At 43.0% G+C, this 11500-nt stretch overlaps 1 protein-coding gene across 1 annotated transcript; it reads left to right on the top strand.

Annotated features, from left to right (window-relative positions):
• Positions 1-630: 630 nt before the first annotated feature.
• Positions 631-10839, top strand: LOC140466499 (procathepsin L-like). The gene is made up of 4 exons (XM_072561980.1): positions 631-770; positions 1667-1789; positions 5709-5888; positions 10597-10839. Exons 1-4 carry the CDS (start codon positions 639-641, stop codon positions 10837-10839), a joined length of 678 nt encoding a protein of 225 aa, XP_072418081.1. The 5' UTR covers positions 631-638.
• Positions 10840-11500: the final 661 nt, after the last annotated feature.

Below are 11500 nucleotides of genomic sequence, written 5' to 3'. Positions count from 1 at the left end.
CTATCATTAATTCTATCTTTTTACTGAGGACATACGAGTTTCTTAAGTTAGATTTTTTTTCCTGTATCTTTCCATTTTGAATGCATTGGTTCAATTTCTTCCTTCCCCTTCAACTCGCGATTTACATGTTGTCTTCAGATTTTTTTTTGCAATGTCTAAAGTGACAGAAGATAACGATATAATATGTCCACCTGTTCTTGATTTCCTGTTGCTAATCCTACAGTCATGCCCTCGAAGGATTCATTCCTCAATGTAAGGTTGAATGCAATGAAATCATTACGACATGAGCTGTTGAATGATTAAACCTGTGGACCGTCAGTCAAATAACTTTCATCCCACGAAGGCAATTTATGGAAAAATATGATTTCATTTTACCGTGTACTTTCCAATAATTGGTTTTAAATTTGAAACGTCATTAATTTGATCAATCTAGTGCTGGAATATTCCAATCCACTGACGATGCCTCATGAAGGTGAATTACATTAAACTTTCAGCATTGGATGAATTGTTGGAATTTTCTTGTTTGTATTATTTGTACAATTTATATTGTTCCTTCTCTGAATAAGGAAGCAGCTCACTTGAAAATTACAAAACTCCCTGTCTAAAGCCCACTGTTTTTGCCTATTAGATTGTCCATCATGAACTTCTGGCTCTTTCTGGGCAGTGTGGCGGTATCTATTCTGGCTGCAGCCTCAACAGGCATACTTGATTCGAAATTGGATGAAGACTGGAAAAATTGGAAATCACAACATGGGAACCAGTACACCAAGGTAAAAGGAGAGTCTGTAATGTTAAGCTTGCTCAGAATAGGAATGGTCTGCACACAATTGGCAGAGATTGAGAATATGTAGTTGCAGTCAATGAGAGGTATCTGTTGAGTGAAGTGACATTGAGAAAATATTGATCTTTACATTCAATAGGAAATCTCCGAGTTTCTAACTTCATTAGAGAACTGACCAAACACAAAGTGAATCAGGAGCGACTTAGTGTATCTTAATTTACTAGGATCCCGTTGCAGTCCTGTTGGATTTAATACAAATACCACAAACCTGCCTCTCGTAGATTAAGATCCATTCTTGGTGTCGAAGAGGCAATTATAAGTGGGGAACTTGGAGACAGAGGGATGGGGAAGTCGTCGGATCATCCCAAGCGGCGCATTCAATGAAGCGTCTATTTGCTGACACCGACTATACTATGCTGGCAGCTTAAGGCAGGCCTTTCACACAACAGATTAAGAAGGTTTATACATGCACAGTAATTGCCCATGTATTGGCCTCAGTTTTTTCGCAAGGACGTAGCTTATTGAATTTCCTGCCTGTCACTTGCTTAATCTTACTTCAGACAGGGACAGGTGGTAGTGGAGAGAACGTATCCATTGTCAACGTCATTCATGATGGTCGATTTAATCATCCTGTTGTTCAGCTATTTTGTTCTTAATATACTTTCAGCATGAATCTCTAGACTGGCCACTCGACAGGTTTTGCTATGGGTGCTTTATTTTGAGTGGGGTGAGGGGAACCTGATTAATAATTTTCAGATCTGGTTGGGAGGATGGACCCTGACAGCAAAATGTTATTTCAAGTTTCACAAGCGGATTTTTAATGCTTCTGTATAATTTTATAAATGAAAGATGCTGGAACCTGATTATATTAATCTCTTTATTTAGGATGAGGAGAGCTACAGGAGAATGATATGGGAGGACAACATGAGATACATCGAACAACACAACATCGAACATTCATTGGGAAAACGCACATCTAAAGTGGGAATGAACAAATTTGGAGCTCTGGTGTGTGCAGCATGTCTCGTCTGGGATCTATTTGATGCTGGGCATTGTGAAATTGTGAAGCTGTATAATTGGGAAGTTATATTCAGCTACAGGAGGAGCACTTGGACATTTGGTCCTCCAAGCTGACTCACTCATTCAGTGCACTTAATGATTGATCTCCCTTTACTCCAAATTGGTGATTCCTTTCTTCTCATTCCGGGTTTCCATAACCCGTAACTCCTCTAGAAATCAACATCATTTCTCTCAAATTTGAATACATTCAATGACTAAAGTCTTCATTTCTCTCTGCGGAAGAGAACTCTAATGACGAACAATCCCCTGATTCGACAATGTCTGCTCACTTGCACGATCAGATTCTGCCAACTAAATTGCATTAAACAACACTGGCTGGCTTGAGCTCCCTCTATGGACGGCAGTCACACTATGGATACACCTCTATGTTGTTGAGTCTCCACAGATGCTGTCCATTATGATGTCTGGACGCCGGAGTTGCATTCTGTACTGTGGAGGCTGATCCCTTCGGCTAATATATTCTTCTTGAGTCTGCTGGATCTCTGGCTCCGCCCGACCTTAACACTGACTAAACTTTATCCCAAAGCAGTTAAACTAACCTGCTTTCCAAACAAATTGATGTACATGATCCTGCTCTCTGTATTATTGCTCCTCAGGACAGTTGGTCATTACCCTTGTTCTTGGCATCTCAAACAAATGTAACTAATGACATCAGCATTACACCAGCATCCTATGAATTGAGAAGAAATTAATTGAATTGAATTGGATTGAATTGAACTGAGCTGAACTGAACTAAATTGAATTGAATCGAATTGAAATCAATGTGACGTGTACCGAGGCACAGTGAAAAGCTTTGTAATGCGAACAATACAGGCAGATCACAGAGTTAAGTCGCATAGATAAGTAAATAATAGCGACAATGTCTACGCCAGGCTGTGGTTCTGTTCTCACCTTTCACATCCAGAAAATCATCCTCTCACCATTAGTCCTGTCAATCTGCTTCCAATCTTATTTGTTTCCGTTTGTTCAGCACTCATTCTCCTCATCTTTATTATGGAGTAGGCCCAGTCTGTCAAAGTGTTTCTCTTGTGATAACCCTCTTCTTCGTAGGAATAGTTTTGATTAATCTGCTTCAAATTTCCTTCCAAATATTTCTCCGTAACGAGTGAAATCAATGCTAATCACAGTGCCCCCTGTGTCGTCTGACTGACTTTGTCCAATCGCAACAAGACTTCCCCACTTTAGTGCTGTATTTGTTCTGCATTAAAGGCAAACATTTCTTTTCCTCTTTAATAACTTGCTGGACCTATGTGCACACAAATGTTAATAATTGAACAACAAGACAAAACTTTTTTTAACCAAAGGAAAGCCGATAGATTGTGTGCATTTGCAATTTTAAAAAACATGTCATGCAGTGCCACATCAGCTGTTGCTAAACAAAGTAATAGCTGATGGTTTAGTGCGTGACATAGAGGCAATCGTAGAGGATTTATTCGCTAAACAAGAAACAGAGACTGGGATGATGGAAAGTGAAGACAGAAATAACCCGATTTTTCTTCTGGGATGGAGGGGAACAACTGCACCAAAGATTGTCGAGCGAGTAAAGACCAACCAGGTTGGGACTTTACTGAATGGGGTTTATAAGAATGACAGGTGATCCCTTTGAAATTTACATGTTCTTACTGGGTTTTACACGGTGAGTGCACAGATTATGTTGACGTGAATGACAGAGGCTCGGACTTGACATCATCGAATCACAATAGATGGACATAATTTTGAAATAGAGATGAGGAGGAATTCCTTCTCTCTGAGCCCTGAATGTCTTGGCAGGAAGATAGGATAGTGAAGAAAGCGTTTGTTATTCTCACCTATATTTGTCACGTTATTGAATAGAGCTGTCGGGAGGTCATGTTGCATTTGTCGAAGACATTGGTTAGGTCACTGTTGGTATATTGCGTGCAAGTCTGGTCTCATTCCACTCGGAAAGATGTTGGGAAACTTGAAAGGTTTCAGAAAAGATTTAAAAGTATTTTGGCAGGACTGGAGTATTTGAGCGATAGGGAGAGGCTGAACAAGTTGAGGTTGTGTTCTCTGCAGCGTCGGAGGGTAAGGAGTGACGTTATACAGGTTTACAAAATTATCAGATGCATGCATAAGATAATTAGACAAAGTATTTCTTTTCCCGGGGATCGGGAATCTAGAAGTAGAGGGCATAGGTTAAGGGTGAGAGGGAAATGATGGAAAAGAGACCTTAGGGGCAACGTTTTCACACAGTATGTGGTACATGGATGGATCAAGCTTCCAGAACATGTGGAAGAGGTTGGCACAATTGCAACATTTGAAGGGAATTTGCAATGGGTGTATGAATGGGAAGTATTTGGAGGGATATGGGTTGGGTTCTGGCAGATGGGACTAGATTGGGTTGGGATATCTGATCAGCATGGACGGGTTGGACCGAATGGTCTGTTTCCAAACTGTACAGCTCTATGACACTAAGACTCTCTGTATGCCTAATCTGAGAGAGATTCTTAAGCGGTAGGGGAATCAAGGGTCACAATCAAAATGAAGGAACGGCAACATGGGCAATTTTGGGTCAATTATAATGGAATGATGGAGCAAGGTGGAGGGGCCACTAGTCTACTCATGTTGCTATTTGTTATGTTCTTATGGGGGAGGAAACAATTCCGCAAACTGAGTAAGACAGCTGAAATGCCTGTCAACGACATTGAGAGCAGTCCTTAGGTAAGGAAAAACGAACATGTGACAAACACCCCAGTGGGTGGTGACACCGATGAACATGCAGTACAGGTGGAGAACTTGGGATATGGAATGGAATCTTTGCAGATCGCAGGGTGTGAGGAGACGTAGTTCAACGTAACTGTGGTAGACAGTAGATAGTCTAGCCCTTAAATAGAAACACTAAACTCAAGAAAGGAAAGGAAGATTTTCAGAGATTCCAGGTGAAGTTGGGGGAAGGGTGGAAATTCGAAGTAAAATTGATTACTATTTCTAATTCTGGGTGAGAGTAGGAAGCAACAATCAATGGATCAGAGACAGAACGTTGACAGGGGTCAGAGTAGGACTGGAACAAGGCATGCTCCATATAGCCTGCAAAAAGGCTGGCGCAACTGAGACTTTTGCATGTACCGAGGGCCCCGCTTATTACTCAGAGGATGGGACATGTTCATTCCCCTTTCAAACCGACATGTATCCCTTCCTACCCATCAAAAAGAGACACCAGATGACTCACTACCAGTCTTGAAGCTGAGTTGGAGAGGCAGACATCCACAGTTCCTGATGATACGATATTTGATGATAGATAACATCACATTTGGTCCTTTTATAACCATTCCAATCCAGTATCTTCATTAAAATTAACAATTTGAGTTTCGCATCTAAATCTAATGGTCCAAGGGCCATGAGGCCAACTCAAGACCAACGTGTTATCCGGAAATCAGATCAGGCCGATGATGGAATTTGAAATCCTCCTGATTCGAAGGTTCGTCTCAAACACCAATAAACCCCACCAATCTGAGGTGACTTAACCTATCCTTCCATGATGAAATTGACCTGTCAGGTTTTAATGATCAGAGACCATTATCGAACTGATTCTTGCAAAATGAAACACATCTAGAAAGCTCCTGCCATTTTGGTTAGTGAACGATCGAGCAGACAAAGTTGAGCTGCTCGAGGCTTCTCACACAGGTTTATACTGTATTGGTACGAAATGGATGGCCACTTATTTGCCTGCTGCTCATTTAGTCAGTCAAAGATTATACACGAGTAACGGATGCCTTCATTGCTTTCCCCGCACTTCACGTGAAAGTCAGCGAATATGTAGAATATTCTTCTCCGACATAATCACAACTAAAAGTCAATCAATTCACCAATGTGTTTGAATTTTCAGACTAATGAAGAGTTCAATAAGCTCATGAATGGGCATCGCCGAATCGAAGCTGTTAACATGACTGAAATTGAAGCTGATGAAAGAGATGAAAATAGTGAATCTGAGGAAAGTCCCATTGAATTGAGAACTGCATCTGTTGACTGGCGAAGAGAAGGTTTAGTTACTCCAGTGAAAAACCAGGTAAAAATCAGAAAAAGCTCTCAAGATTATTAAGTGCAGACATTAATTTCTCAACAGAATTGGACGTTATGATCAGCTTGTAGGAATTGTTAGGAAAGGCTTCGTTTCAGTCGATCATTTTTAACCCAAATTGCTTCTCCTGTTTTTTTGTTGCATTTATTTCCTGGTATTGATTATGGTCAGGCAAGGGAACATGGTATATGTATCAATGATAATGTTCGTGCTTTTACTCATAATATCTAGAGAAATCTTACTGAAAACACAAATTCAATGGTTCGATTAAATTGTAAAATTGAAGTCTACCAGTACAATTCCGATGTAATAAATATAAGTTCAGATGTAAATTGGTACAACTCAATCATGGTAATGTTGCGAGCTGCAGTGCCAAGCTTCCTTGTGATACCATGTCCAGTCTTTTTCAAAGAATATTCGATCATATGCTCGACACTCCAAATTTTAAAATCACATTCACTTCTGTTGGGCCTTGTACCTTTCTCAATCATTCTCTCCAACTGGACAAGGCTGATCGACAGGAGGGTAGAGCCTGCTGGTAAGTATATGAAATATTGTGTACAAATGGGAGTTGTAAACGATCAGATTATACTGTAATTCACTAAGTGTCAGTTGCATTGAATGTTTGGGTGGGAGAACACCATGAGGCTCAGTGAGAATTCTCACTATCGTTATCAAAAGCATCTCGGGAGCTCCGTCAATGCAGCTATTCCATCCCACATATCCACTCCGAGTCTAATCTTCCCACACATTCTTCCCAGAGCGATTCAATAGATTCCTGATTAGTGTCCGATATCCTGGGAGCTGACCCATCATGAAAAAGCTGCTGTGAACCAACATGAGCACGAGCATGGTAACATTGCCCTGCTCAGATAGGAATGTTTTCGAACAGGCCAGAGAATGGTGCAGAAAAACAACCAACATGCCATAAGAATGCTATGTGTCAGAATCTCTGTGACAAAACACCTTCCCCCTCCGACTCACTTTATCCCAGCCCCAGCACCTCCTCCTACCCAGATTCATGCTGTCACTGACGTCTTCCTCATCTTCAAAACCAACATCGCATCAGCATTGCCAATTCACTACCTCGGAATACCTCCCGTCAGGTACCAACACCAACGGCCATGCAAAACTTAAATCTGTCACTCAATCCTTCCGTTTTTGTCATTCCAGGAGATGAGAGAACACTGGAGGACAGAAAGCTCTTGGATTGGTGGAGAGGTGTCTGACACCAGATTCCTCAACCTGTGAGGAGTGACTCCTGTTGCTCACAAGAAAACATGATACACCCACATTCCACTCAGCGTGAAAATACTACTCATCACTGCTTTGTTAGCACTCTGTCAGTCTCATTAATTCTTCAGTGTGTCTTTGCAATAGCCCCAGAAACTTCTGTCTTTCGTGTTCTGTCGGTTCCATCAGCATCTATTCTAGCTCTACAGTGAAAGAAGACACCTGCTCGTTCTCTGAGCATGAAAGTATTGCAACCTCAGAGGAAATATCAGTAAGGCTGCGTCCAGCACACACCACCAGCTCCCTGGAATATTGAGGGTGTGGGAGCACAGTCTGGAAAGCACCTCACTGTGTCATTTCCTACAGCACTCGGAGGGCTGCCAGCGACCCGGTACGGGCAGAAGAGACCGTGGTGTCAGCAAACATCTACATGTACAAGGGAGCAGCAGTTGCAGCAGACAGGAATGTACACTTGAAAGACGCCAGGGATGCAGATACACTGCGGGGACCCAGATTCCCAATCAAATGAATCAGCTAACCTCCAAGGATAGTTTGGGAGTTGCCATGGAGAAGCAGGTCCAGCACCCTCAGCGTTTGCTGGCCATGGGCACTAAGCTGTACCCCATCGCCAACTGCTCCACAGGCCTGTAGTAGAGGTGCCACTTTCTAATCACAAGTTTTAGGGACAGTGCCCTGCTGGAGGAGGAAGCACACACAGGTCACTCCGAAGACCCAGACTCAAGATATCATAAAAGAGGCTGAGCCTCCAACTCCAAACTGCTGCCCAGTTCTGCTCAGCATTGTCAGTGCTCCCTCACGCCCGCCAGGCAAAAATGCTGCGAGGCTGACTGAACAAACCATTGCAGGGCTCACAGGCTGCAACAATGAGTCCGATCCTTCCTGCCCAACTCAGAAACTGGTATTCATTATTTCTGAGGCAATGAAAGAAAAGGATGTTTAGTGACAAGCGTGACAAACCTCGTACGTTATTTGCTCCTTTTCGAAAAGTGGTATCAGCTTGTCCTTCCACTTGGCTGTTTCTCTCTCGGTGGAGAGAAGCCTTAATGAAACTGCACCACCATGATGCCTAATGGCATGGTCACATAGGATCAATGTGTGTACTGAGAGCCTGGTGTCGGATGTGGAAGGAAGAGGAGCAAGGTTGGCAGAGGTAAGGTTGTGCTGCTAACACTGTCACACCTCATCCGACAACTTTATGGAATCCCTTCCCATCTAAGATTCATTTTATTCACCATTGCATATAGTGTTATCACCTATCTTCGAACACAACTGCAATCTCCCAGACCTCTCAATGTACAGCCCTCAGAGGTGAAGAAATGGAAACTCTTCTTCCTGTGACAACAGTTCCCAATCCCCGAATTGGTCACTTTGTAGCCAAAGGATTGTTGAAACCAAGTCACAGGATTGCAGACTCAAGGACAACTCCCCGCCCCAGCAGCAGACTATGGTCGATCCCCGGACTTGGGACCAGCAAATGTCAGATGCCAAAGTTCATCCGCAAAGCCCATACAACTGGAGCCTGTGCATCAAGCCCTGAGATGCTATTTGGTCTGATCGAACATCATGGTCGTTTGTAACCAATCGGAAACAGCTTTCATCCTGTCCCTCTCGGAGAGCCATGCCATGTTCCCTTGATAGTTTATGCATGTCGTGAATTTGCCAAGAGAGGAAATTGAATAATGAGACTAGTTTTGCTATTAAGAAGACTTTTCATAATCAAATAATCCTCTTACAAGTCAATGCTTTAAGTTGTTGGTCACTGCTGGAGAAATCAGATCAGTCCTCCTGGGAATAACCCTAACGACGCTGCTTGGCCCAAACACTGTCCCCGCCAGGCAACGCAGCTCCAGTGTGGTCCATCTAGTGGAAAATTCTCCGACATCTTCAAAATCTCTCTTCTACAAGCTGAAGTCCCAATCTGCTTCAAGAAGACCACCATCATCTTCGTAAGTGAGGAAACAAAACTCATGTATTGTTCCTTAATGAATACAGACCAGTGACCTGAGCACAATAATCATGAAGTGCTTCGAAAAGCTGGTGAAGGCCCACATCAACTCCATTCTCCCAGCCTGCCTCAGTCACTTATAATTTGCCAATTAAAGTAACAGGTCCACAGTGGGTGAAATATCTCTCGAACCCCTTGAACATCTGGACAAGGACACTTTTATCAGACTCCTGCTCATTGACAACGCCTCTGCCTTCAACTCTCTTATCCTCTCCGCATTGAACACAAAACCCTGTGACATTGGTCATGATTCTATCCTCTGCAACTGTATCTGCAGCTGTCTGACCCACAGATACCAATCATTGAAGATCGGCAACTGCACCTTCTCCCGAATAACCTTCACCAATTGCGTCCCCCAATAATGAGTGCTCAACCAGTTACTGTACTCCCTTTACACCCACGATTTCCGAAAGAACACCATCTGTACATTCACTGACGACAACATTGTAGCAGGAGGGAAATTTGACAACGATGAATGACAAGTCAGAAGGAAGTTAGAGGGAACCATTGACGTGGTGCAATGAGAATACTTTCTCTCTCTCTCTCTCAATTTCGGTAAAATTAAAGAACACATAATTGACTTCAGATTGAAAGGAGAACAATACGCTTCCAACTACATCAATGGGAATAAGGTTGAGAGAATTGAAAATATCAAATTTCCTCGACTGACCATAATGGACAAACTTTCCGGAACATACCATGTGTTTGTGCCGTTGGAAAATATACAACAATGCCTCTTCTTCCTCAGAGAGCTCGGATATTTTGGCATGTGCACAAGGACCCTCACTATCTTCGACAGTTGCACCTTTGAGCGCATACTGTCTGGGTCCGGAAGGCCATGTGTGGCAACTGCGAAGCTCAGGTTCATAACAAACTTCTGAAGGTAGTGTGCGAGTCCCAGACCATCATGGAACCGAATACTCTATCTATGAAGTCTACTTACACATCTTGCTGCCATAAAACGGCAGGCAACATCATCAAGGACCTATCTCACCCCGGTAGTGTACTCCTTACATGCATTCCGTCAGGTAGAAGATACTGAAGCTTCAACACATCCACCAGCAGGTGCAGGAACAGCATTTCCCCAGCTGTTATGAGACGGTAATGAGACTCTAGCTCAAATCATACTGATCTCCCTGACATTGAATTTCCCCTGTGCCCACTCTCTACAATGCACCATTTGTCCAAGTCTTTTTTGATCTCATCATCCTCGCATACTATCATGTGCCTCTATTGCTCATAAACAAAGGGCCTCAATTTTGTTCGCAACACCTTACAATACATATATCAAATCAAATCCGAACCCAGGCACACCTGAACAAACATTTAGACGAAGAGCATTAGTGTGAGACTGTGTTCCAAATGAATGTAGATGCAAACTGGCTATCGTTTTTCGATCAATATGATTTAATGTGGTTATATTTCTGTCAACACTAGGGTCAATGTCGTTCTTCCTGGGCTTTCAGTGCAACTGGTGGCATAGAAGGACAGTGGGCAAAAAAGCATGGAAACCTGGTTTCTCTCAGTGAACAGAATATGATTGATTGTCGGGGATCAAAACTTGGATGCCATGGTGGAACCGCAATGCAAGGCTTTAATCACGTGATTGACTTTCAAGGCATCAACTCTGAGGAAACGTACCCTTACATAGGAAAGGTAAATCCCCAAGACTTCTCGTAAGATTGTGGTAGAGTTGGGGTTCATTCTCATTTCGTTTTATTTCATTTCTTCGGTCCTGTCTGTGTTCGCTTGTAAGTTTTCTTGGAGTTTATTTCAATTACCTCTTGGTGAAGAGCAACTAAACCTGTGAGTGTGTCGAGCAGCATGGACTCACAACGGAAATAGGCGAGAGAGTTTGGTTTCCTGATGGTTCCTATCCTGACGCCAATTCATGGATGCTCAGATGGTGATGAGTCTAGGTCCCTGGCAGTGTTCATATCCAGTACAGTTTCGTGCAGGCAGCAGATGAGCTGTTTTTGTTCAAGGCAATGTCTGTACCAATCTTAGATTCACAACATTAGCTGTGCAGGTGAGTCTGGGATTTTGGCAGCACCTGCATCCAGCACAGATTCATGGAGGTGGGGTGCAAATGGGTACGTTTTCTGTCAGTGTCTGTATCCAGCAGAGGTTAATGGAGGCAGAGCGGAGGTGAGACTTGTTTCCTGTCAGTGTCTGTATCCAGCACAGATTCATGGAGATGGGGCGAAGGTGAGTTTGGGTACCTGTTAGTGCATTTCGCCATCACAGATTCATGGAGGCAGCAATGGAGCTTAGGCCCAGTACAAGATCCGGCAGCAACTGCAGTGACGGTATTATTCAACGATGTCGAAATCAGCCTCGT

This window comes from Chiloscyllium punctatum, chromosome 43, assembly GCF_047496795.1.
Source record: "Chiloscyllium punctatum isolate Juve2018m chromosome 43, sChiPun1.3, whole genome shotgun sequence".
NCBI classification, from domain to species: Eukaryota; Metazoa; Chordata; class Chondrichthyes; order Orectolobiformes; family Hemiscylliidae; genus Chiloscyllium; species Chiloscyllium punctatum.
The sequence above is the reverse complement of the archived record's forward strand: the minus strand, read 5'-3'. Positions and strand labels throughout refer to the sequence as shown.